The sequence below is a fragment of the Physeter macrocephalus genome, chromosome 19 (assembly GCF_002837175.3).
Source record: "Physeter macrocephalus isolate SW-GA chromosome 19, ASM283717v5, whole genome shotgun sequence".
NCBI lineage: Eukaryota > Metazoa > Chordata > Mammalia > Artiodactyla > Physeteridae > Physeter > Physeter macrocephalus.
The window spans coordinates 68,555,819-68,582,993 of record NC_041232.1 but is presented as its reverse complement, the minus strand read 5'-3'; the positions used below and the strand labels follow the sequence as shown (position 1 = coordinate 68,582,993).

Here is a 27,175-nt window from a genome sequence, read left to right as displayed (position 1 = left end):
CCCAGACAGCCCTGACAAATCTAGAAATGGCAAGTAGCACCAGCCCCATGCGGCTGCTGGTATGTCCCACTAGGATCACAACTGGTATTTGTAACTTAAAACATGCAAATGAAATATTGTCTTTAGTGCTACATCAGTTAAAAAATAAAGGAAAAATCAAGTACCACACTTCTGTGCTGACATATCAATCTGGCTTTAATAACGGATTAGGCTACTTTGAAACTTTATATTATCTTTAAATTGCCATGAAGGCTGGAGATTTTTCTATACCAGTCTTCCTCACATTTGAACACTTTTCAAAAAAGAAGTAAAATTTCACCGTGAGCTTGTTGACTGACACACCACCGTATTTTCATGTGGCTGCTCTGCTCTGAAACAATTTCTCACCTAATTAACCCATTAGTTAATTAACACTTTAGTTAACCCACGCGCAAGGGCACACACTGTAGGTACCCGTTGCCCCCTCAGAAAACGCTGCTGTTTTTCCGTGTCCCCACCAGGCTAGATGGAGTAGCTGTGACCACTCATTTAGTTTTAAGACGTCCTTCAAGACTTACTGGATAAGTGGAATTAATGGCCTGTCAATTGCAACAATAAAGTCCTTACGTATAGGTGGTGATCCTTCTAAGGCGTCAAAGGAAAACACAATTTTAAGCCACTTTGGAGGAGCCACATAAAAGCCACCGCTTTGAAGGTGACACAGGAAACACTAAACTTGTGTCTTTTTAATCTGTGGTCCCCGATCTGGTTTCATCTTGTGAGGCAGAGAAGCAACGTGGCCAACGGAAGTTACTCAGTCCCACTTACTCATCCAGTTTCTGACATTTAAGAAGCTCTGTTGACTGGTGAGGTCAAACATTAATAAGAAACCCATGGCGTCTCTGAAAAACGCAGTGGTGAGGCTCCGGAATCTGCCAAAAAAGCACATTGGATAGTTCTGAAAGTCAGTCCACATGCGAATTCTGATGACAATACAAACAACACTATTTCCCCTTCAGATATGAACTCTCCATGGCATCCCTCTGGATTATTCTCCCTCCGGATTATTCTACAATACAAACAACACTATTTCCCTTTCCGATATGAACTTGCCATGGCATCCCTCTGGATTATTCTGCCAAACGGGCAGAAAGACTGCTGAAGGGTCGGGGAGAACACCTGGTTGTAGATTTGTTTAAGATCGCGTCCCGGCTTCATGTTCCAGAGCAGGTATGCGTGCAAGAGTTTGTACACTTCAACCACACGCTCGCTTACGCAGCCCCTTGGAATCTTTCTCTCATTGGCTCACGGGCATCTCGTGGCCCACAATTAAAATAGAAGCCACTCTAGAGTTGGGACTTTAACTTATACTTTGCAAATTTCCTGTCTGTGCCCAGAAGGAGGCGTGGCACATGGTAGCCTGAAAATGGATGCCCGTGATGGCATGCAGAAAATCACAACTTGTTAGCAGCTGGAACTAGGGTTCTTTTGTAAGGAAGAACAACATTGGTGAGAAAACTCTTTTATAAGCACTCTTTAGGGGTAAAACTGAGCTTTAGGCTGGCATGCATCTCTTCAAGGGAAGGAAGACAGTGAAGAAAGGAAAAGAGGACGTTGATTAGGGGAATGAGGGAAGGGCAGAGAGACTTGGTAGTTGAGGAGAGAAAGCCAGAAGTCTCATCTCTAATGGAGGGTTTTGAAGAATGCACTTCTTCATGTGCCACGTAAAGACTTTCTCTTGTTCCAACCCCCTTCTACCCCGACATCCTCAGGGAAGTGGAAGATGCTCTGAGATCCACTTCAGTGTCAGCAATGGGCAAAACAAGAGATCACACATAAGGTCCAGAGAAGGTTTGGGTTATACTGATAAAGAAGTGAATTTGGCAATTGATTTTTAGAAAGGCACATGACTTTGAAACAGAGAAGTGTATCACTTCCTATCCTAAATGTCCTCCTCATTTTTTTTTTTTTTTGCGGTACGCGGGCCTCTCACTGTTGTGGCCTCTCCCGTCGCGGAGCACAGGCTCCGGACGCGCAGGCTCAGCGGCCGTGGCTCACGCGCCCAGCCGCTCCGCGGCATGTGGGATCCTCCCGGACCGGGGCGCGAACCCGCATCCCCCGCATCGGCAGGCGGGCTCTCAACCACTGCGCCACCAGGGAAGCCCTGTCCTCCTAATTTTTGATCTCCTATTTTGGCCTATTTGTAGATTCTTGGGTTTCCTCTGGGTTCTATTCTTGACCCATTCTTCCACTACATATATTCCCTGGTTAATCTCATTCATTTCCCTGGCTCAATTATCGCCTATATGTTGAACCCCAAATTTATAGGTCTAGATTTTTCCTGCCCTCCGCACCATATGCCCAATTACTTGTTTGGTATTTCCACTTGGAGGAAACTAAGGTACCCTCAGCTTCATGTGTTTAAAACCAAACTGGCCCCTCCTCCTGATTTTCTGTCAATGACATCACCATCCTCCTTGGTCACCAGAGCCTGTCTACTTCACCTGCTATATACAAGCAATCAACAAATATCTCCTGACTTTCTCATTTCTGTCCACGTACCCTGACACTACTCTAGTTTTGGACCCATTATCTTCCACCTGGATAATTCCAACAGCCTTCTCAACAGGCTTCCTGTCTCCAGTGTTGTATGGGATCCTCCCCTTCCCTGATTTCTTCCCACTGATTATATAAATCGTCTGCTAAAAACATTTAAATGATGGTACTTTGCTTAAGATAATGACTGAACTTTTCAACAATCCGTCAAGGCTCTGCATGAACTAACCCTTGCTCATCTATCCAGCTTCATCTCTGACTACGCACAGGCATATGGTGAACTTCTTTTAGTTCTTCGAAAGTTCACTCTCTCCCCTGGGCTTTCACACATGCTGTTATTCCTGTGGGTAACCTCACCTTCATGCTTCCTTTACCTTCTATCCTTTTAGCCTGGATAAGATTCACTCATACATTGTGTATGAGTATATATATTTATATATAACAGTATCACCTCCCCACGCTGACTTCCCAAAAGCCTCATGTAGCTTATGGACTCCTCTTGGTGCACCTGACAACCACTCTTTGTTTTCCTGTTACTGTCCTAAAGCTATTACTGCAATTGTTTATTTGTCCAAATTCTACCCCGGTAGCTCCAAGAAAAAAGGAGCTGTGTTTCTAACTTGCTATCCATTGTGTTTCTATGGCCCTGAGCATATTTTTGGCTCGCTAAATGTCTGTCAAATTTAGATAAAGAAATAAAGAAAGAAAATAGCAAAGGATATACATTATTAAAGTGTTAAATGACTTCAATAGAGAACAATACTTTCAATACCAAAGCAAGGAGAAGAGATATTTTAATGACTTTTTATTTCCAAAATAAGATTCCTTTGGTAGGACATACTTACGATGATTATGAAATACCAAAAGTTTTACTCAGTTTTCTTCCTGTGGATTTGTTCCTACCAGTCACTAGAAGCTCAGAGATTACAGGGCTTTTATTGAAGGGTTCTTTCTCTGTCTTTGGGAACTAGCTGTACTCACAAAACTGTCTCCTGCTCAAACCACAAGAGTGTGGCTATCTCAGCCACAATAGTCTGCTCTCTGTCCTCTCCTTAAGAGTGTGTGTGTGTGTGTGTGTGTGTGTGTGTGTCTCATTTGAGGATAAGACTGTGCTTTATCCCCCTCTCATTGCCCACAGCACATGACAGTTACTTTAAAACACACTTGCTAGATAAGATCTCACTGGAGCAAACACTTCTGCATCCACAGCAACAGGGGTAAAATACTCTTGCTCTGGACCAGCGGCATACCCTGGACCACTCAGCCCAGTACCCTTGTTAACCCCCTTACTTTCCAGGGTTTACTCCAGGGGAAAGCTTATTGATTTCTAGCTTCACCCACCAACCTCATTGTGTCCCCGGGGGGGGAAAGCTAGGGCCCCATGAGAAAACAGATCCCAGGGCACATTATGGCTCTTCCACCCTCGCTGAGAACTAAGCCTGTGCCCTGCACCCTTTCGGTTTACATAAGGGGTATGATTTTTCTTCCTCCTTCCCATACTGTGACTTTTATCAATAATCGTTATCTTACATGCCTTACAGTTCCAGTCGTCCTCAGGCACCGGGCTGAGGTGTGAGGCACTGTTTATCCTGCTGCTTAGCCGCACCTTCTGTACACAGAATGCAAAATTCTCAAGGGATGCATAACCTTGATGTACTAAGACTGTCCCTCGTAGTTCCTATTTCACTCCTGGAGCAGCTGTCTTAAGGGGACAGATGAGAGAAGCCTGCCATCATGCTAGGCTGACACATCGTGTGCGAAGACATATGGGAACCACATTTTCTCATATTCCTTCGTCAAAAAATGAATTAAATCGGTCTATAAAACATACATCTTTGTGACAACAAAACTGACACATGAACAGAGATTCTGGTAAGCAATGACTTCAGAAGAACCAGCCGTGTTGAAGGATGTGTGTAAATGGAATTCACAGTCAAAAAAGCTCACAGAGAGGGCCCAGCACCTCTCCTGGCGTTTATACTCACTGAAAGCGAGAATGTTTTGGATTCATTTCAAAGACTGAAGTGTTTACCAGCATAAACATTGTAAGACATGTGATGTAGAATTGGGAGGTATGTGCCTTCTAAATACCTTCTCTGACAATCTATTGCCAATTTTTGTTTAATCTAATATTGAAAAGCTTCACTAGCTTGGGGTCTTTTGCACTCCGGAAGTTTGAACCTCAAAGAATGGCATAGCACCTCCAGCTCTAAACAATCCACACTACTGTCTACTGAGTGTCTCTTGACTTGGACGTTGTACCAGAGACGAGGCTGAAAAACCAAGTATGGCCTCTGTCCTTATAAAGCTCACAATTGTGTTGGGGTGAGAAGGTCACAAGTGAATCAAAGACCAGCAGTTAGAGATAAAAATAAAAGATTCACCTTACTGCAAGGTGGTATATAATTAATTAATTTAAGGGCTGGAAGAATAGATGTAGGAGTTCAAGAAGGAGGGAGTTTGTTTCACTTGGGGTGTTCAGAAGAGCCCGGCCGAGCAGGTGTAATGTGAGCCAGGCCTGGTGAAAGGAGAGGCTCAGGGAAGGTGGAAAGGGAGTAAAACATTCCAGCTGGAGGGTGACGGTGAGACCAAAATCTCAGAGAGTAAAGCCAGTCAAACGGCACAGGATGAGAGTCTGTGTGTAAGGGCAGAAAGAGATGAGAAAGATATTAACACCCTTTTCTTCAACTCCCTCTTCAAGTAGTACTTGTAACAATGTCAATTTCCCACCTTAGTTTAATTAAATTCTGGAGAAGTTTTTTTTTTCCCCCTATTACAAAGTACAAAGACAATGCATAAGAATTTTCACAGAGATTTCTGAAAATCTGATTTTTGAAATCTGTACCAAATACACAGTGCTAGTTATGGTCGATTAACTACAAATATTTTTATTTTTTGATACAAATGTTTATTTTGAAACCAGAAGGAGAGTTGCATATCCTTACAAGTCCACATACCACATACAGCATTCACATTAAAATAAGTTTTCCTAAGATATTTGTAGCTAGAAACAAAGTAATTCACTGTTACCGCTCTTGTCCTGCTGTGTCCCAAAGCTGAAGATGCACCTTAAATGCTTTCCCTGTTGACCCATTTGGTCCCTGTGTGTTATAAACCTGAAAAAATACAAATGTCATCAGTTGATACTGCTTTGGATTTTGTCAGCATTCAAATTCTCTGGTTCACTCAGCATATTTTTTCATTACTATAATCAAAGTTCATAGTGCAAAATAAATATTTGCTCTGTTTTTTTCCCCCAGAAGTATCACATATACTCTCACTTTTAAATGTCAAGTATAAGTATGGTTTTCAAAACAATTTAGGCATCCTGCAAACTTAAATTAGACACCTTCTGTCATTTCCTCATGGAGGCAGCAAACATTAGATTTAGGACCCAAGTTCTAGGTTCAAATACAGACTCTTCATTTAACTTCATAGAATCTTATTTTCCTTTAGCAAATTGAGACCCATCATCTCCTCCTACTTTACAGAGTTATTGCAAACTTAAATGAAATAGCAGATGTGAAGGCATTTTTAAAACAGTAAAATGCTTTACAAATACCTGAGTATCCTCTACTGTGAACTGGACTTTCAAAATGAAAAACACATGGAATTTCTCAATAAGTTTACACAGGATATTTCAAGTCTTTCCTTACTAGTCGTTCCTTCAAAGGCTCTTTTTAGAAAAGTTTAAACTTTTTAAATGATGGCCTTTTGACTTCTTATTTAAACAAAGCATAGCAATTTTAATATTTATCCAGTTCTTTTACTTATGGCTTAGTGAAGATGTTTTAAAGGGAAAACTCTGCAAAGATTTATACTTAGATTGGGGTTGGGGGAGGGGAATTGGGAGGGGAGAAGGCACAGAAAAACCCTGGAAGGGTTGGGAGCAAGTTTGCTAAGACTATACTACTGGACTTTCAGATAAGGTACAGGACATTATAAGGAACCATGATTTAACTTCTCAACCTCATTTTCTTTGTTTTTTTTTTTGGATTTGTGATATCAACTGGAAGCCGCCGCCATCTTGGCAATCAAGAATACCTTGGGTGGCAGTAAATCTGGCTAAGCTTCTGTGCCTATGTTACACGTCTCACATGTCACAATATCCTTATTCCTGTCATTAGCGTCTAGCATAGGAGAAGGAAGTGGTTGTGATTCTCACTTAAAATCCTTTATCCTGAAAAATAGCATGGATTGGTCTCACATTCTGTTCATAAGGAGCTAGTGATTGATGGCTGAGTCTACACATAAATAAAAATGCAGCAAGAACTCACAAAGCTCATGTTCCAGCTATTTGCCAATCATTCTTTTAACTTTTTTTGTAAGCATAGGAAAATGAACACTTGTTTTTATTGAGGAACTCAGATCAAGACTTAATGAGTTTAGATACATATTCAGGTTTTGAAAGTTTCCTTAAGAATTCATAGAAAACACACTATAGAAACCCATAAATGATTTTAGTCGCCCTGTGTACTTCTGGAGACAAGTGATAGTGCCACTCAATGTTTTCTAAGCAAAATGTTATTTATAATTGAGACAGTAAAAAATAATATTTAAATTGGATTATAGTGACAGGTTATGAATTTCATGTGATAAAAGACAGTCACCTTGCAATGCAATAAACATAGCTTCTTAATCCTTATCTTATATAGAAGGATCAGCAACCAGTTAAGGGTACAGTTAAAAACTCACCACACGTTTTTCCCGAAAGTCTATCCCTACTGTCGTGATGAACTTGGGATTGAATTTATTGTCTGTGTAGCGATAAAGAAATGTCGTCTTCCCCACCCCCGAATCTCCAAGGGCCAGGAGTTTGATCAGATAATCATAGTCCCCATCGGTCATAGTGATGGTCTGGGTGGGCCTGTGTAGGAGGAAAAATAAGTATTTATGATTAAAATTGGTTTTCCTTTGCCTTCCTGCAAAGCAACGTAAATTTAGCTTTCAAGGGTAAAAAATTGGAATGCCTCTATTCTGTGATTCAGTGAGTTAACTAGTTCAGAGCAGCTTCAGGAGTAAGGACTCTTCTATGATTTCACTTAGTACCTATCTTTTTATATCATGTCAGGTAATATGGAACAAAAAGCTACGTGATACCCACCATGGCTATTGCCACAGCAATAGTAGAACTTAAAAGAGTTATAGCTTTTTTTTTTTTTTAAGCCAGTGTCTCTTGGAATCAGGAGTGTGGTGCTAGGAAAAAAGAGTCACAGGGAATAGAAAAAACTGTCCAAGATGATGCAAGTGTGCTAGAGGGAGACTGAAATTATATATGAGTAAAGGAAGAGAAAAGCCTAGAGGAATATTCTGCATGTTATCCTGCAGGATGAGTTTTCTATTATATGCATACAAAATGTTCCTTTTTAATTTAAAAAATTTCACAGCTGAAATGACAACCTTTAAAACATTGATTTGAAATCATTTCAAAAGCAATGTTTTAAAATCTTACGTTCTGAAATACTGAACCCTCAGTTCTCCAACGGCAAATATGCTGTATTTGGCAAATCTGCCGAATATTTTCTAGGCCTTGAAAAAAGGGAAGAGCTATTCAGAGGCATAACTATGGTAATTCTTCTAATATTTCTCCTGAAGGAACATCACTTGCCATGTCACCCACTGCCCTAACCTCTCCTGCCTTGGTTTTAATTTCTTCTGTTGTTACAACGGCTATGGGTGATGCCAAGGGCTAATGCTAAAAACAGTGATGACATGAAAACTACCACCACATACCTTTGAATTACACCATCACCCACTAAATACTTGATGTGCTTTCCACTCTTGAGGTTAGCAAAATGATTTGCCATTTGGTACAACTTTCTGATGTGTGGGTTATACAGATGGATAGAGGAAGGCTTATGAAGACGTCCCTAGAATAGAAACATTTCTCTCCTATTAGGTGAGAAGGAGGAATATTTCCTCACCTCTACAATCCAGAAAACATTGTACTCTTCAGGAGTTCTGAGGTGATCAAAATTAAATGTCAACAACAGGCTGCTCCATGGACATATCTGAAAACTGCTACATAATTCTAATCATTTCTCTACATGTAAGAAAATGATGCACATATTCATCAATTTAAACAAAACTTTATTTTTTACGTTGTCATTTTGGTACAGGGTCAAAACTAAAAGGTTCCATGTCTTTGGATAAATGATGATGAAGATGATGATTAGGTAGTTAGCCAGCCAGTATTATTACATCATTTGGAAGATTTACAATGTTTTTACATTAGAATTTTCTAAAATTTGAACCCTATTGATGCTAAATCCTCCTAAATGTATTATGGTTGATGGATGTATATTTCTTTAATTAATGAATGGTTTTTGAGGTCAGGTGTTTTGAGAGCTGCCAATATATATTTTTGCACTAAAGCTTTCCTCTCTTATAACATCCTTTCTTCACTGAGTAGGACTCTCAGGGTAGATGTTTGCTGACTGTGAATGTACTCTTTTTCTTTTTTAAGATCTATACAAAGTATAACCATTGCTCAGGAAGAGGTGCATAGCAACCATCAACAACCAGCCTTCCTTAATGCAGGGATACAGATATCTCCACTACTGTTGTGAAATTCTTCTTAGAAAATGTCTGCATTTTCTCATTATCTGATCAACTCCCCGGCAGTGAGTAGTTCTGCGTTTGGGTTGGTGCCAAATATCTTACCAGGACTTTTTGGTTGAAGATGTTGCTGCTCCTATAGTCTTTGAGCCAAATGGGTTGCTAGAGGAGATTGCTGTCAAAGTTGTAAGGTTTCCCCCATCTAAGGTCTATCATCACCCCCATCACTCTACCTTAGTCTCTCTTTCCCTTCCAAACTTGCTCATGTGAAACTCCTCTGAAGGGTGATAAAGTCTGTCATTTCACCAGTAAAATCGGATACAACTGTTAATTCTCTTGTGAAAAAAAGAGGTGAAATTTAAATATTCTAAGATAGTTAAGTAATTAAAGCAAAATTCTTCCCTGGACACAATCCTTGATAATCAGAGGGAAGAAATTGAAGCTACTGGTTACCTAAATACAAGATAAAGTTGGAGGATATTGTGGTTTCCTGGAAAATTGAAAAGAATAGAATCAAGAAGATACATCAGCACATTTTAAAACTTTGCTTACAGTTAACTATGCTTTTTGCAATATTTTTGGTGACAGTGTCACAAAAGGCTAAGTCTTGAGCAAATCTAGTTAAATACCTCCAATATACAGTATCAGGCCCAAAGATGAAAATTCCAAAAATGTAATCCATAATCTAGTTTCTGTCAAGGCATGCATACACTTAAAAGTTGAACAAGGATGAAAGAAAATACAACATAATTTTACAAGACGGAACATGATTGGTTGATAAATGAGTCAAATAGTTGTGCTTTTAGTTCAAACAAAACAATAATCTTCACGGACTGCAATGGTCAGAGCAGATTTTGTAGAGGAAGATGAACTTGCATTTAACCTTATAGCATAGGGAGGAATTAGGTACGAGAGGAGATTCAGGACCATCGCATGGGAGACTGTCACTTACAGAATGAGACTATCACTACTTGCCAACTACATGCCCTTCCATGTATTTCTTTCTTTTTTTTTTTTTTTTTTTAATTTTTTTTTTTTTTTTTTTTTTTCCAGACCGGGGCGCGAAGCCGGTTCCCCTGCATCGGCAGGCGGACGCGCAACCACTGCGCCACCAGGGAAGCCCCCTTCCATGTATTTCTGACCTGTAGCCAATCTGCAGTCCATAAACTGCCTGCGGTTGCCTCCCAATCAGGCTCTAATCCAGAGTCAACAATCCTGGCTAACACGAATCAGTTCTACTGCAGCCTACACAGGGTCTTTTCTTTAACTGAAAGATGGTGGAGATTTTGTGGCATTGAACATAAATTCCACCTGAAATGAATGCAAAGCTTGGCACTGTGGAAACCATTTATTTAGTGTCTTCAATAGACTATTTAAAGAAATTGACATATTAAGCTGGGTATGAGATAGTTTGCCTCCAAGTTTCTTTTAAAAATGAATTATTTTATATATACAATTCTTTTGCATTTTTAGTTTGTAATTTTTAAAGAAATTTCTTTTGTATTTAGCTTTGTTCCTCTTTTATTACTATGTGATTTTCTGAGTCCTAAAATCATGTGACCTCAATAGTCTATCCTTGGCACAGCAAATACACCACCACAAAGAAAAATAAAAGCCTTGGTAAAAAAGGCTGTTTTCTAAGAACTGGGCTAAAAAAAAAGATCTGGTAAGGATCAAAAAGCTGACAAGTTTAGCAGTATTGTTTATTCCCGTGCAATGATTGATGGGATTGTTAGTTCTTGGTTCTATGAATCTAAAAGGGAAGAAAAAGCCAGAGGATTGACATGTTTCAGGAAATGTGTCTGACTCTCTGCCATTATCACTGTGTCACAAACCATACCACAAGAGCCAGAAGGTCTTTTAGATACAGAAACCGCAGCGTCGACCTCAAAGCCTTTCGTGGGAAGGTAAGAGTCTGGAAAGAGTAGGGAAAAGAATTCACAACGCCCATGAGGTTCTGTTTAATGAAGAATCTTAAAGGTAGAAGGAAATCTAAGTAATCATGTGGTCTAGCCCTTAGTTTACAGATGAGAAATCACGTGCAGGGAAGTTACCTAATTTATGGGGTGACATTTCTAATAGAGGAAACCCCAAGACTGGTGTTCATTATGATTTGAAATGGAAACTGGGTTAGATAGGTAGAAAGTAGAAATATATTCATTCTATGAGGGAAGGGAATTTTCTCTGGGAACATGATTTTCATAGTTAAAATATCTCAAATGAGGTTGCCCATACTGTCTTTCTCTTTTTTTTTTTACCCTGCTTTGTTTCATTCTTGTTCAACATAAATTCCATTAGGTCAGGAATTTAATTTCCTTGCCCACTGCTCGATCCACAGAGCCCAGTATAGTGGTTGACATATAAGAGGAGCTCAATACATATGTGTTAGTGTATATTTAATATTTAAGATTCTCAGAGCCATGCAAAAGTCATGATTAATGAAATTTGTTTTGGGGCAGTTGGTGGAAGTGGTGCCTCTCCAAGTTCAGAGCTTGGATTCTCCTTCCTTCCTCATCTGTAAAGTGAATGTTTAGATTAAATAATGACATTGGTACTTTCCAGGTCTGGCTTCCTGAGCTCATTTTTCTATTTTAAGTTGCACAAGAGTATAAAAACTTCCTCAAAGTAGAATATTTATATCTTCAGAAGAGCAATTTCAAATAACCTGGGAAAAGAGAAAGTACAGAGGGACTATAATTTTTGAAAGTGAGATTTGTGCTGGCAGAGAGCATATAAACTTGTCAGTTGAATAGGTCAGAGCTCAGAGAACTGGGCTCCCCTATGAAAGCATCCATTTGTCCATCTAACACTCATTGGCACCTCCTGTTTTGCATGATATTTTGCATCGCTCTGAGGATACACTCCGATTTGTCTAGTGGGGAGCTTAACAAATGCTAGAGATATGTGTGGATGACTACTACACAGATGGACTAACCCATGCAAACTCTGATAGTTCTCCAAGTAACGATCTTAAGGATGCCATGACAAGTTATGACCTTGTGACTTGAACTTATTAAATTCATAAAACCATTCTTAAGGTACTTCAGACAGCTTAAAATAGTAGACAAATAAAATATCACTGATACTACTTTACATTCAGTGTAGATGGTTTCAATAAAATAAAACTATCAATCATAAAATGGACAGATGTTTAATATTTCCTCATTTATCTTTATTTGATTGGTTTGTGTTGGGCTCCAGTAAGAGCATTTGAGGTCTGGGATTCTCACAGCAAGCACTTCATTATCTGAATGATAGCCTAAAGGTGGTTCTCATTAACTGACCTTGAAATACGGCTTCCTACCACCACATTCATGTCCAGGAGGTTACAGTTAAATTATGGACGGCTGAAGTACGCTAGGGGCCTGTAGCCTGTGCATCAGAACAGAAGGCATTTTCTGGAAGGAGGGAAGTTGTGGGGGGAGGGTGTAAATTTAAAATAAAAACAAAAAACATACTCTTCAGTGTATTCCATAGCATTTTGTTCGGTTAGCAAAGTTTATCAAAGATAATTTTTATTTCGATACATCCTAAATGCTATTTAGAATTAATGGATGTGAGCCTATATGGAACATTCAAACTAAACTGCAAGTATAAATCAACATCAACTTAACTGAACTTTTATTTGTTGACAGTGGCCAATGTGTCTACTGGAGCAAACAAATCTATTTTTAAATGTGTTCATTTTGTTTCAATTTATGGTCAAGGGATATAATATAATAGCGATAGACCAAGAATTCATTGAGCTTACTCATCCCGAAAATAAAGGGTAAAAATTCCAACACAAGTCAGCTTTAAATTGGTTTTTCTCCATTGTTATATCATTATTCTCACATATTAAGTGCACTTCTAAGCCAATGTATAATTTTATTTCTCTAAAATTCTTTTTTCTATAAGGTAAAAATTTCCCTTTAGCTTAATTTTGTGGTATCCTTTGAAACTGTATGAATTTCCCCCTTTTTCCCTTTACTTTTTATTATGAGCACTTTCAAACATATACAAAATTTGAGGGAATAGTAGTGTACACCCATATACTGATGGCCCAGCTTCTAAATTACCAATACATGGCCAACTTTGTTTCATGTATCCAAAACTCTCCCTTTACCAGATTATTTTGAAGCAAATACCAGGCATCATAATATTTTTTTCATGAATAATTCAATATATATCTCTGAAGATTTCTCAGCTTACTATTTACATTGTGCTTACCTATAGAGAAGATTGTCAAACATCTGGCTTTCTATTTGATAGGTCTGAAGCCATATCTTAATACTGTTTTAGCCTGTGTCTCTTTTACAATGATCAAGGTCAAGCATATTTTCATACATTTAAGGGTTATTTGTATTCCTTTTTTGTGTGACTGGAAGGCTCATATCTCTTGTTCAGTTTTTAAAAATGGTTTATCTCTCTATTTTTAGAAGTTCTTTGTGTATTAGGGACATTAAAACCTTGTTATTTAAGTTGCAAATACTTTTTCCCATTTGTCTCTTTGCTTGTGATATTTATGCCACCCAAAAGACTTTTATTGTTATTGTTGATGGCTGGGGGAGGAGAAATCAAATTCTGAATCACAAGAAGGTTTTCCCATGCCAGATAATAAAGTAATTCACTATGTGTTCTTCTGCTACTTACATGGTTTCAACTTATATTTAAAAATCTAACTCACCTGGAATTTACCATAAATATGTTAGGAAGAATTGATCCAAACTTATCTCATGATAGCTGTCCAAATACAACTTACATACAAATTCATCTTTTCATCACTGATTTAAGATACTACCTCTATCATATAGTAAAATTTCATACACAGTTGTGTCTATTCCTGGATTCTTCTCTTCTGTTCCCCAGGTTTAACTGTCTCTTCATGCAGCACCAGTTAAGTATACAATGTTTAATATCTGAAAAAGTTATCCCCTCCTCATTGTTCTCTTCTTAACATCTTTATAATATTGAGTCTTCTAATCCAAAATCATATGTCTTCCATGTGTTCAAGTCATCTATTGTGACTTCCAGGATTAATTTATGGTTTTCCTCACACAGATTTTGGATATTTTTGTTAAGTTCACAACTGAGTATATGATTTTCTCTATTTGCTTTTGTAACTTGGGATTCATCTGTCAACTTTGGCCTATTATTGTTTTGTTGTTTATGTGAAGATTATTGACTTTGTATATTGGTTTTATTACTCAGTGCTTTGCCAAATTTTCTTATTTTTTTTAGTGGTTTTTCAATTCATTATTTTGAATTTTCCAGATATCCTTGATTAATAGGTATACTTTATTTCTTCCTTTCACATTTTTATGCTTCTACTTGTTTTTTCTTGTCTACTTTCAATGGCTGATGCCTCTACTATAAAATTAAAGAGTAGTAGAGACAGTGGACATCTTTGTTTCTGATTTTAGTTGGAAATTCTCCAACTAAAGAATGTTTTTTTAATTAAGGAAGATGCTGGCTGCTTTTAGCATGAGTGGATATTAAATTTGTCAATTACTCTTTCATCTTCTATTGAGATGATCTCCCGGTTTTTCTCCTTAGCTTAATTTTATGAATGATTTCCTTATATAGCAACACCTTTATACTTCTGAAATAAATTTCACTTGTTCATGATGTAGTATCTTTTAATGTGCCATTGGTTATGTTACTTACATTTTATTTAACTTCTTCATCAGTATTAATAAGTAAGATTTGTCTCGCTTTTGCAACAATCTTTGGTTTTGAGCTTTACATTATAATCACTTCATTGAAAGGATATGAAAAGTTTCCTTCTTTTTCTGTGTGCTAGAGTAGTTTAAGTATTATGGAGGTTATCTGATCTTTAAATGTTCGAAAGAATTTCTCTATGAAACCATCTTGTCCAGGTGATATGTGTGTGTTGTTGGGGGAGATTAAACTGCTCTCTATTTCTTCTCTGGTAATTGGTTCCTTTAATCCTGTCTCCAGTAGGATCAGTTTTGCAAAGTTGTAATTTTGTAGGACATTAATCATCTCATCTAGAAATTCAAATGTACTTTATAGAGTTGTACAAACTACTCTCATATGATTTTTTAAATCCCCTGTTTTGATACTTATTTTTCCACCTGACATTTCTCATTCTGTATAATTGTGTTGTACTCATTTGTGGAAGGCTTTAGAAAATCAATGAAAGTACCAGTCTTATTATCTCAAGAGTTTATTTTAATTTTCATATTATAGCCCATAGTCCAGTCATCTTATTTTCTACTATCATTAATTTTTCCCTTAGAATGTCCTCTCTACCCCTACTCTTTACCTTCTAAACTCAAATCATATCCACACTTTCCTTGTTCGTGAGTTCTTACACTTCTCCAATTTTATTCCAGTTTTTCTGCATACATAAGAGGCATAGTACTCTGGGGTCAAGATCTAGCAGACCTTGAAATTCTGGACTTGAAATTGCTAAAACCCAAATTTGCTCAATGAGTATTCTTACTGAGAACACTGCAGCTTGCCAATAATTCTCACAATCAGGGTCAGGATAAGGCTGCTCCCTGATCTGAGAAATTTTTACCTGAATTGAAAGAGCTTTTAAATCATTTGGTTCACTAATATAGATCCATTCAGAATCAATGCTTTTCATGTGTTTCCCTAACATTGGATCATTATGACTCAGCAGGAGGCAGCAAAACACAAAGCTATTTTGTCCCCAGTTGCAGCATGATATTGACAGATGTTCTAAATGGAATCATTCTGAAAAGGACATGAGAGCAATGGTCTAGCATTATCTCTGAAGCTCACATGTACCCCTGGATAGAAAGCAAATCGCTAACTGATGTGTGCTTAAAAACACTGTTTAGCAGACATGACTCAAATCTCAGGGTAGTTAAAGCAATTCAGGCTTTTGGCTTCAGATGAGTAAATTATCAACAGGAACAAAATAGTACTTTACAAAGTTGCTGTTTCAGATTCAGAGAAACCTCTGAAGGCTTGTACTTATATTTATAAATGCTGATAAACTGAAATACCTCTTAAAAAAGAAAACTTCACAGTCTTCTTAGAAACTTAAATGTGTGCAGTCCCAAAGTGTGTCCAGGGTCATACTGAGGGCACAGGCCTTGAAGCTCACATAATTTGTCACTGATCTGTCACCTCACCTTTTTGGCACAGGAAAGAACTGGGCGTTCAGTTTCTCTAGCTCTGACAAGATCTCCTTGTTTGGCTTCTCGGAATCCTAGGCTGGGTGTGTATGCAGCTCCATAGAGAAGGCACAGATTTTTTGGCAGGTCATCTGCACCAATGAGGTTAGAGGTGGTGAGAGATGCAGGCAAGTTCCAGGCATCCTCCTGGATTCCAGTTTGTCCTCATGGATTTTCCTGTTTGACCTTGCTCTGACTTTATGTCCATCTTTCTCTCCTGACCTTGGTTCAGATGACTTCAGGTACAACACAACACAGAAAAGCAATAGGCTTACACAGACTGCCAAGCCAGCTCCCACAATTGTGAAAAATCCAATCTGATTAATAAATCGCATGTTCTGTATCACTTACAGTGATTCTGCTTTTTTGTTAAAACCCTCACTGATACCAAATTCTAGAATCTTGAGAATCTCACTTCACTTTATTTTTTAAGGTTTAGAAAATTAAATGGACATTGCTATAACCAAGATAGCTCCATGGAAAGGATACCTATTTCATATCAGATCTTCTGTATAACTTACTTCAAACTCATAAATTCTAGTTTTGAAAGAGAGCCACATAATTACCACATTAAGCATTGTTTAGATATCCTGATAAACAGCTGAGAGGGTCTTTCAGTGCACTGTCCTGCAGTATTTCTATATCCACCGCAAAATAGTTTTAAGCTTTAACATTAACTTATTCAACTCTAAGACATGGTTTTGGCATTTCTCACCAAAATCTCCAAAAGAAGCCCAGTGGATGCTGACATGTCTGTAATCAATGAGTAAGTGAATCAAAGACGAACTTCACTTTAAATGTACACATTAGCCTTCAGCTCACATTAGTGATTTAAAGGAATAAGTTGGCTTCTAGCCAAAGCAATCTTAAGAAAGAAAAACGGAGCTGGAGGAATCAGGCTCCCTGACTTCAGACTATGCTACAAAGCTATATTCATCAAAACAGTATGTTACTGGCACAGAAATAGAAATATAGATCAATGGCACAGGACAGAAAGCCCAGAAATAAACCCACACACCTATGGTCAATTAATCTATGACAAAGGAGGCAAGACTACATAATGGTGGAAAGACAGTCTCTTCAACAAATGGTGCTGGGAAAACTGGACAGCTACATGTAAAAAAAAAAAAAAAAGAAATTAGATTATTCTTTAACAGCATACACAAAAATAAGCTCAAAATGGATTAAAGACCTAAATGTGAGACCAGACACTATAAAACTCCTAGAGGAGAACATAGGCAGAAGTTGGCTTCTAGCCCAATTTACAGAGTATTAAGCCAATGGGAAAATAATTATTTTATGGATTGGAATAAGAGCATTTGTAGATATTATTCTTAAGTTTAAGACTTCATGAAATTCAGAAATAGTAATGAGAAACTTCACAGATGCTTCTCTACAGTGTTACAATGTAGGATTTTATGACTGCTTCTCCAGACAGGTAAGAATTACACTCAGGCAATTCTAATAGATTTTACCAATTAACATAATTTTCATATAAATATAATAATTTTTACCAAGGAAAGCAATTTGTGACTATGAAGAGAAAAATGCCACACAGAAGACAATTTCAGTATAAAATACAAAAGTATCAAACAGAAAGGATTACTTGAGACAATTCAAATGATAACATAGTGATATCTAACAAGTTATATTGCCTTCTTATATATCAGGCACTTATTCTAAGGACTAAGTACTAAGGATTAACACATTTAATCTTTAACATAACCCAATAACACACAGATTCAACTCAATCTCTATCAAAATCTAGCTGCCTTTTGGCAGAAAATACAAGCCAACCCTAAAATTCATAGAATAGCCAAAATAATTTTGATCAAAGAAGAACAAAGTTGGAAGATTCATACTTCTCAACTTCAAAACTAACTACAAAGTTATAGTAATCAATACAGTGTGACACTGGCCTCAGAGTAGCCATATAGATCAATGGAATAAAATTGAAAGCCTAGAAATAGACTTATACATTTATGGTCGTTTGTGATAAGGGAACCAAGACAATTCAACGGGGAAGGAATAGTCTTTTCAACAAATGGTGCTGTGGCAACTAGACAGTCACGTTCGAGAGAATGAACTTGGACTGCTGCCTTATACCATATATAAAAATTAACAGAAAATGGATCATAGACCTAAATGTAAGAGCTAAAACTATGAAACTCCTAGAACAAAACATAGGAGTACATATTCAAAACCTTAAATTGGACAGTGATTAGATATAACACCAAAAGTACCAGTAACAAAAAATAGATAAATGGATTTCATCACAATTTCAAACCTTTTTCTTCAAAAGCCACCATGAGACAAGTGAAAATACAACCCCCAGTTGGGGTGAAAATAGTTGCAAGTCATATTTGAGACTTGAATCCAAACTATATAAAGAATTCTTACAACCCAATTATAAAAAGACTAATAACCCAATTTAAAAAAATGGACAGAGGATTTGAATAGATATATTTCTCCAAAGATTTTATACACATGGCCAATAAGCATATGAAAAGATGCTAAGATAGCACCAATCATTAGCAAAGTACAAGTCAAAAGCACAATGAAATACCACTTCCTAACCACTAGGTGGCTATAATAAAAATAGGGACACCATCAAGTGCTAGTGGAGATGTGGCGAAATGGAGCCCTCCCATATTACTGGTGGGGATGTGAAATGGTGCAGTCACATTGAAAAACAGGTTAGCACTTTCTCAAATAGTTAAACATACAGTGATCCTAAGACCCATCAATTCTTCTCCTAGCTCTATATCCAAAAGAAATGAAAACATTCATCCACACAAAAAATTGAAAACAACCCAAATGTCCATCTGTGGATGAATGTATCCATACAGTGGAGTATTACTCAGCTATAAAGAGGAATGAAGTACAAATACATGCTACAACACAGATGGACCTTGAAAACATTATTCTAAGTGAAAGAAGCCAGGAGCAAAAGGCTACATATTTCATGATTTTATTTATATGAAGTGTCCAGAATAGGCAAACCTGTAGAGACAGAATGTAAATTAGCATGTGCCAAGGGATGCAGAGAGACAGAACGGGGAGGGACTGCTAATGGGCATGAGGTTTTTTCGAAGAAATGATGAAAATGTTCTGGATTTAGATGTTAATGGTGACACAACTTTGTGAATATATCAAAACCCACTGAATTATACATTTTTAAAAGGTGGATTTTATGGCATATGTATTATATCTCAATAAAGCTACTATTTAAAAAACCCAACAGGGTAAGAATACTATATTTTATATTAAAAATAATTGATTGGGCCTAGCTCCTCTAGCTAGGTGTTAATTAATACTTGTTTACAATGGAGCCACTTCCTAGTAAGTGTCCTGTGTATTCAAACAATACCCTCTTACAACCTAACGGAAAGGGCCTGTAGTATATACTCAAGGAAGTATATTCCTGAGACTCTGTAACCCCTTTCAGCAACTGATTCTACTATAGAAAAACTCAATGGTCAGGAAAGGAGTCAGTTTATCTAATTTGATCCTGTTACAGTTTAGAGCAATTTCCTCTTGCTGATTGTCATTAGCAAAGCTCGGTATACAGATAGTGGATTCCTTCTTTTGCTGAAACCCATTATGACAATGCCCTTAATAGGCTTTCCCAGCTACATACTTTTGTTCCCTCACATATCCTAAAGTTTGCTTCCCTACAAATTAGTAGCCCCAAATCAACACTTTACTTGCTCTAAACACATACACTATATCACTGAGATGTTACGTAAATATTTGGATTAAATAAATTAAGCTTCAAGAATTTTTTGCAAGATTTAACATTTGACCCGGAAAGCTTTTCCATTTGGCTTCATAAATGGACTGCATGACTTACTCTTTTTAAGGGAGTCGTACTTTTTAAAAAATGCTTTCCTAGGTTCTTTTCTCCAGAACTTCAGCCAGGAGCAAGAAAAAAAAAATTCTGAAATTCTGCAAAGCCTTATATTGAAAGAATCTTTGACATATTATTGATATATCTCTTCCAGTCTGGAAAATCTTGTGATGCAATAAATCAGATTAGTAAGTATACACAAAGGGGTCAATGCCTTCCTGAAATCTATCAGCAAGACCAGAAAGTAGGTTTTTCCAACTTAGTGGTTCTCAAACTTGGCTGCGTTTAAAATTCCCTGACGCCTAGGCCACATCCCAAACTAAGTAAATCTGAATCCTGATGGTGAGACAAAAGTGTTAGTAGTTTTTGATGCTCTCCAGATGGTTCCAATATGCAGCCACCTTTGAGAACCACTGCCCTACCTCCTAGCCCAGAGACTCCTCACTGACAATGAGTGATTTCTAATCTGGAAGTAACCTCAGCCCCATCCTATAGCTAATAGAAGAGCAGAGCGGACCACATTCATAAAGACATCTCTTTTCCTGAGATAGTGGCTTGTTGGAAAGATGGTCCTTTCCCACTATAGGCCTCTGCTCAATGGGCCAACCAGCACCAGTCACAGGAGTGTTCCTTTCCCTTATCACGACAAGGACATGTCATCCTCCATGTTAGCGGTCAACCATCTCTTTTCTCTGTAGAGTTATGTGATAGATGAAAGAACATTAAGTGTATGTATGTAAATTGAACCCTCTACTCTTAAACCATGTCTTCACATTAAAAAAGACATGATTTTAAGTTAAAGAGATGTTTGTTGAATAAGATGTTTTACTAAGTTTTCTGACTTTGGCCTAATAATCTTGCAGATTGGGTTCATTTTCCAGCTGGCTGCTGCTTTGAGAAAGTCCTGCTACACTTCTACTGCTTTGCTTCAATATCTGAGAAAGGACATACTAATCAAAATATCTGCCCACAAAGTCTGCCTCTCTGACATGTGAGGAAGCCAAATTAGATAGCATCTAGGAGTCTACAGGCAAATATCTATGAAAATAAGATGAGGGCCATATTATTACAATTTTCTCACTTAAACATAATTCTAGATAACTCCCAGAGCCATACAATTCCAAGAATAAGACAGATAAAAAGTCCAAGGCCTCTTTAGGAAAAGAATGTTGGCTGGTCATTATTTTAGCCAATGTTTAACAAGATGCATTTTATTAGCTTAATAAATGCAGGGAAAAGAGAGATTGTATCTACAAAGAATGGAGTGAGTCCAAAGAAAGTGCTTATTTGTCTCACAAGGGCTCTTTCCACATTATGTAGATGCGTATGTTAATTGAAATTTCTAAATCGTAATTTTATTTCTGCAATAGATGTGATCGGAGGCTGAAAAGAAAATTTTTAAAAAGCTATTCCACGTGGTTCTTAACCCTTATGTGGTTGGGGAGAAAAATGAACAAATGTTCAGTCCTTTCCTCTGATAAGTTATCTGAGATGAGGTCTACATCAGAAAATCTAGGGCTCGAAGTCTGATAGGTGTTCGGAGGAGAGAGAAAAACTCATAAAGAGGGATATGCAGGTGGGGCCGGAATTAATCAGGCGGGCTTCATAGAGGAGGTGGGATGAGAGCTGGAGTTTGACGGGGAAAGGGGAGAGAGAGGGATTGGGATGAGGAGAACACGCACTGGTCCTGGAAGCAGCATGTGCACCGTGGAGCCCTGGCTACAGGAAACGTGGCTCAGATGGAAGCAGAAACAGCTTTCTGGGGGCCTTGGCCGATGCGGTGGGATGTGCAGGGTCAAGTGGTGACTCTAAGAGGTGTAACGGTAAGGGTCGGAGCCCACAGCCCTTGTTTACAAGTTCAGTTTTAGCTATTTGCCAACCATGTGGCCACGGGCAAATTACTTAACCCCTTACTCTTAGGGTCTTTATCTGCAGCTGTAAATAGGTAAAAATACCTGGCTTGATGCATTCAGTCACCATGAATTCCCCTTCACTCTGGACTTGCCAAGAAGCAGAGAACCTTAAAAAATGTTTTGATTGATGACACAATGTAACACAACACAAAATGATTAATCAACTAACATGGGTCACTTTATAGCCTAACATGAAGTCACCAAATTTCTCAGAACAAAGGTGGTGTAGAAATCCCAAGGAAAAGGCATGGCTGCATTTTTAAAAGCCGGTCTTACTTCTCTTTAACAAAGCACTAGATTATTTCAGCCACTTTATCCCCTGATGGAGCTCTGATTAAAAATACAATATGTCAACAGTGACTAATTACAACTTTAACGAGTCTATTGTTTACTTCTTGGCGGTAACCTAATCAACTAACCATGTCTTAAACTCACCTAGCGTTTTCCAATATCAAATATTTATAAAATTTTTTTTTTTTTTGTGGTACGCGGGCCTTCCTCTGTTGTGGCCCCTCCCGTTGCGGAGCACAGGCTCCGGACGCGCAGGCTCAGCGGCCATGGCTCACGGGCCCAGCCGCTCCGCGGCACGTGGGATCTTCCCGGACCGGGGCGCGAACCCGGTTCTCCTGCATCGGCAGGCGAACGCACAACCACTGCGCCACCAGGGAAGCCCAAATATTTATAATTTTGAATGGGATAACTTTCACCCCCAGCCATAACTGGTGTGAAAAGAAAAGTCATCATCGGCACAAAGACATTTATAGCAATGCCCTCCTTTTCCTGCTGTTTGGTGCATTTTAAAGACTAATCAGAACACAGCAGAAGGCAGCTTATTTAGTGCCTTGCTCAGAGCCCGCTAAGGTTCTGACAACAGAGAGAGTCCTAACAGGGCCGTGTGCTTCTCCTTTCTACAGTATTCTTTAACTTTACAGTAGGTGAATATTTTTTGGTTAATAACAACTTGGGGCTGAGAAAAGGTATGAAATGTTCAAAAGTGTGAGTGGTTTGCTGAAACGACACTTATGAAAAGGTTGCTCCTCAGAACTTTGCATCATAACTTTGGTTAACTTTTCCTTAAACTGGAAAAGGGACTTTCGTGTGGAAACTTACTCTCTCCATAGCTCCTAGCCATAGTAACTGTTCTCACTGTAAAAGGACCACGGTTTTAGCAAAGAAATAAGGGCGGAGAGTTGGACTTTTTTTTTTTAACATCTTTATTGGAGTATAACTGTTTTTCACTGGTGTGTTAGTTTCTGCTTTATAACAAAGTGAATCAGTTATACATATACATTTGTTCCCATATCTCTTCCCTCTTGCGTCTCCCTCCCTCCCACCCTCCCTATCCCACCCCTCTCATGGTCACAAAGCACAGAGGTGATCTCCCTGTGCTATGCGGCAGCTTCCCACTAGCTATCTAATTTACATTTGGTAGTGCATATATGTCCCTGCCACTCTCTCACTTCGTCACAGCTTACCCTTCCCCCTCCCCACGTCCTCAAGTCCATGCTCTAGTAGGTCTGTGTTTTATTCCCATCCTACCACTAATCTCTTCATGACATTTTTTTTCTTAGATTACATATATATGTGTTAGCATACGGTATTTGTTTTCCTCCTTCTGACTTACTTCACTGTGTATGACAGACTCCAGATCTATCCACCTCATTACAAATAACTCAGTTTCATTTCTTTTTATGGCTGAGTAATATTCCATTGTATATATGTGCCACATCTTCTTTATCCATTCATCTGTTGATGGACAGTTAGGTTGCTTCCATGTCCTGGCTATTGTAAATAGAGCTGCAATGAACATTGGGGTGCATGTGTCTTTTTGAATTATGGTTTTTTTTGCTGTTGGCCATTCTGACTGGTGTGAGGTGATATCTCATTGCAGTTTTGATTTGCATTTCTCTAATGATTAGAGTTGGACTTCTAGTAACCTAGCATTTGTGAAAAGACAGCCCTTATGAAATTAGCTTGGTCTGTATTTTCCAGATTTGACCTAAAATGAGAGCTCATGGGAGGCTGGGAGAACACAGACTGGCTTATATTGTATCTCATTTCTGCAAAATCACCTTCCTGATATCCACTCCTGCCCAAGGAAAAACATGATTACATTTTCCATTAAAGATTTACATTTTACTTTCTGGTATTTTTGGCCAAAAGGACAAATATCATAATTTACTATAGTAAGTCACAATACTGAAAGATAAATGTTAGCATTTTAGTGGAAAAAAATCACAGTAAGCTATCTGACATGAAGAATACATTTGCTATATCTGACACTTTCTAGTTTATAGAAGGTCTGTGTCTTGAAGAAATCCTTGGCAATCAATCAGTTTCTGCAACATCAAAGAATGTTCTTCCTATACCATTTCCATCAAGTTTCTAAAAAGGAAAATTCAAATATCTTGCTTTCACTGTCTTGTTTCTTACGGTTCCAGTAACTTTAACTGCAAGCGGGGGCTTCTGTTATAGTTAAACTAAAGGTTTTCCTGCTGAAATCTGTGCCCATTTTGGTAGATTCTATTATTACAATAAGAGGCAAAATTATGAAAGTTAAATGTTTGCATATTACATTTCAGGAGTATAACTTCTAGTTACATAGAATAGCAAAAGAGAGAAGTTCCACATTTGTTCTTTCTAAATATTTCTGTTGAATATATTAAGGTGAATATACACACCAACGTGGGTGACTATTTGGGGGTTTATATTTTAGGATAAAGTTGGCTCTGCTCTACTCTGATAATGTTACTCAGCAGCTAATCTTCTCGTTCATATTTACATAATGACGAACAGAGGTTAATACTAAGTTCCTTGTCTTTCCCCTAATTAAGCAAAGGGTGGGACTATGATAGTATACACCTTGAAATCTTCCAGCGTCATCTGAAGAAGCTGAATTTCCCTAGGATCTGAAACAGAAACTAGTTTTATAAATCCAGCTAGAGGTAAGGTGTCATCATTGAATAATCACAAATGTCAGCAAATGATATAGTCTATCTCAAATACGTAGGATAAAATATGAGGAATGAGTATAAGAATACAAGCTGGAATATTTTCTCTCCAGCATAACAGCACTGACTGGGTTACATCAGGTATTGACTATAAAGGATTGGCAGGGTTGTAATGAGCACATATGCACACAGATGCTCAAGCATACACACACACACACACACACGCAGGCACATCAAGCATGGCATCATTACGACTGTGTATACACTCTCTAAAGTCAGTCTTCTATTTAAATTGACCTTGTCAGAAGATATGTCTGCTTTGAATATTAATGGAGTAAGCCAGAAATGTATACAATTTATAATACAAATTTTATAAAATAAAACGGTTTGAATTTTTTCTATGTCCATAAATCAGAGTACGAGCGCAAGATAATATTTCATGTTGAGACTCTGGTGCAAGTTATACAGCATGCAAAAGCGTCTCTACCTGTAAAGAGTGGGAGGTGGTCTTATGGACATGATTCCTAGGTTTCTTTACCTGGGAAAAAGGTGGTACTAATTTCCTGGAGGAGCAAAAGAGGACAGAGAAGGGGCTCCCTGTCAAGGGAGCGAGGGGGATGCTAGGGCACCGCGTACCATTGGCCTCGGTAAGCAAACCCTGACAGATTGCCCAGGTGGAGGCCTTCTGAGATTGCGCATTAAAAATGGCACAGGATGCTTCAAAGAAAAGATCAAAAAGTTGCCTGGGGATGCTTAGACTGTCCATGCCTCTCGGATTCCTGCCTTTGATAAAACTACTGCAGCAAATACATTTACAGAACCTCTGTATGTAGGACACTAAACCCAGGAGAGAGGAGGAGATGAAGGAAGAAAATGGAAGTATGTGTGAGATGGTTTAGAAACATTTAAAGAGCAGCAACAGTGAGGTATTCTGTAAAAAAACTGAAAAAAGAGTGTGGTTTTTATAATCAAAATTAGACTTCACAATATACTTGTAGCACAGCAACATTTATAAGGAAAGGATACTAATCTCTCCCAGATTCGGTCATTTACTCAATCACTCAACAGACATTTATTGGGCACCTACTGTGCGCTGGACACAGAAAGTTTTCTGTGGGGATCAAATGAAGTTACCTAACAGGTTCTGCTACTCTCACCCTCCCAGGACAACTGTAAGAGCTACAGCAACCACAGGTCCTGGTATGCTCAGCAGGGCCCAGTTTTTCCCCGCTATTCTATTAATAGTCTCCCCTTTCACTCTCAGAAGGATATTAATCTGAACAAACTGTATGATCACTGAAACTAATAAGAGCCTCCAAACTTGTGTTCATGCCTCCAGTTCTGCCTTGCCCCCATCCATCCTCCACATGACAGGCAGAGTTATCTTGTAAACATGTAATACAGGCCATGTCACTGTTCCGCTTCATATTTGCCAATGGTACTGCATCAAACTGAATCTAAAAATCCAAACTCCTCCTGCTTTACAAAGTGCCGCGCGACCTGCCTCTGACTCTTCTCTACCAATTCTCTTTTCCCTGAAGGAGCCAAGTTTCATCCTGTCCTAGGACCTTTGCACTGGCTATTCCCCCTGCTGGTTTTCACAAGCTGTCTCCTTACTATCATTCAGTTCTCAGTTTAAATGTTTCTTTGTCAGAGAGATCTTGCAGGGCCCCCACATGTAGAAGGCTCCCATTCACCTTCTATGGCATCACCCCGTTTTAATTTGTTGAATAGCGCTTCTGCCCCACAGATATCTGTCTTCCTGTTTATTATCACTCACTTTCCCCTCTAGAATGCAAGCTCTTGCGGGGGGGGCGGGGGGCAGAATTCTTACAGGCCTTGTGGACTTTGAGGTCTGGCTAAAAATAGGCGTCGACAAATGTTTGCTGGACGCACTAATATATGCCCTGTTAGATCTAATTTAGTGTAGCTCTGTTATAAAGACTGCTGGTCTTGGAGAGCTTCAGGTTGTGCACTAAAAAACCTGAATACTCTGTATAAAAAAATGTATCTTGGGCCTTCCCTGGTGGCGTAGTGGTTGGGAGTCCGCCTGCTGATGCAGGGGACGCGGGTTCGTGCCCCGGTCTGGGAGGATCCCACATGCTGCGGAGCGGCTGGGCCGGTGAGCCATGGCCGCTGAGCCTGCGTGTCCGGAGCCTGTGCTCCACAACGGTGAGAGGCCCGCGTACCGCCAAAAAAAAAAAAAAAAAAAAAAAA

General features: G+C 38.5%; 1 protein-coding gene across 7 annotated transcripts in view; it reads right to left on the bottom strand.

Annotated features, from left to right (window-relative positions):
• RAB27B (RAB27B, member RAS oncogene family) overlaps window positions 1-27,175 on the bottom strand; it is a 62,241-nt gene that overhangs the window by 4,148 nt on the left and 30,918 nt on the right. For 3 of the 7 annotated variants that reach the window (XM_055080329.1, XM_055080328.1, XM_055080330.1), the window contains 4 exons: window positions 8,269-8,405; window positions 7,231-7,402; window positions 5,566-5,651; window positions 808-911 (listed from right to left, as the gene is read on the bottom strand). In XM_055080329.1, the coding sequence (XP_054936304.1) occupies window positions 808-911; window positions 5,566-5,651; window positions 7,231-7,402; window positions 8,269-8,405 (499 nt within the window). Of the gene's footprint in view, window positions 1-807; window positions 912-5,565; window positions 5,652-7,230; window positions 7,403-8,268; window positions 8,406-17,262; window positions 17,355-27,175 lie in introns of all 7 variants that reach the window. The other 4 variants (XM_024132243.2, XM_007124293.3, XM_007124295.3 and 1 more) reach the window with 2 other exon arrangements.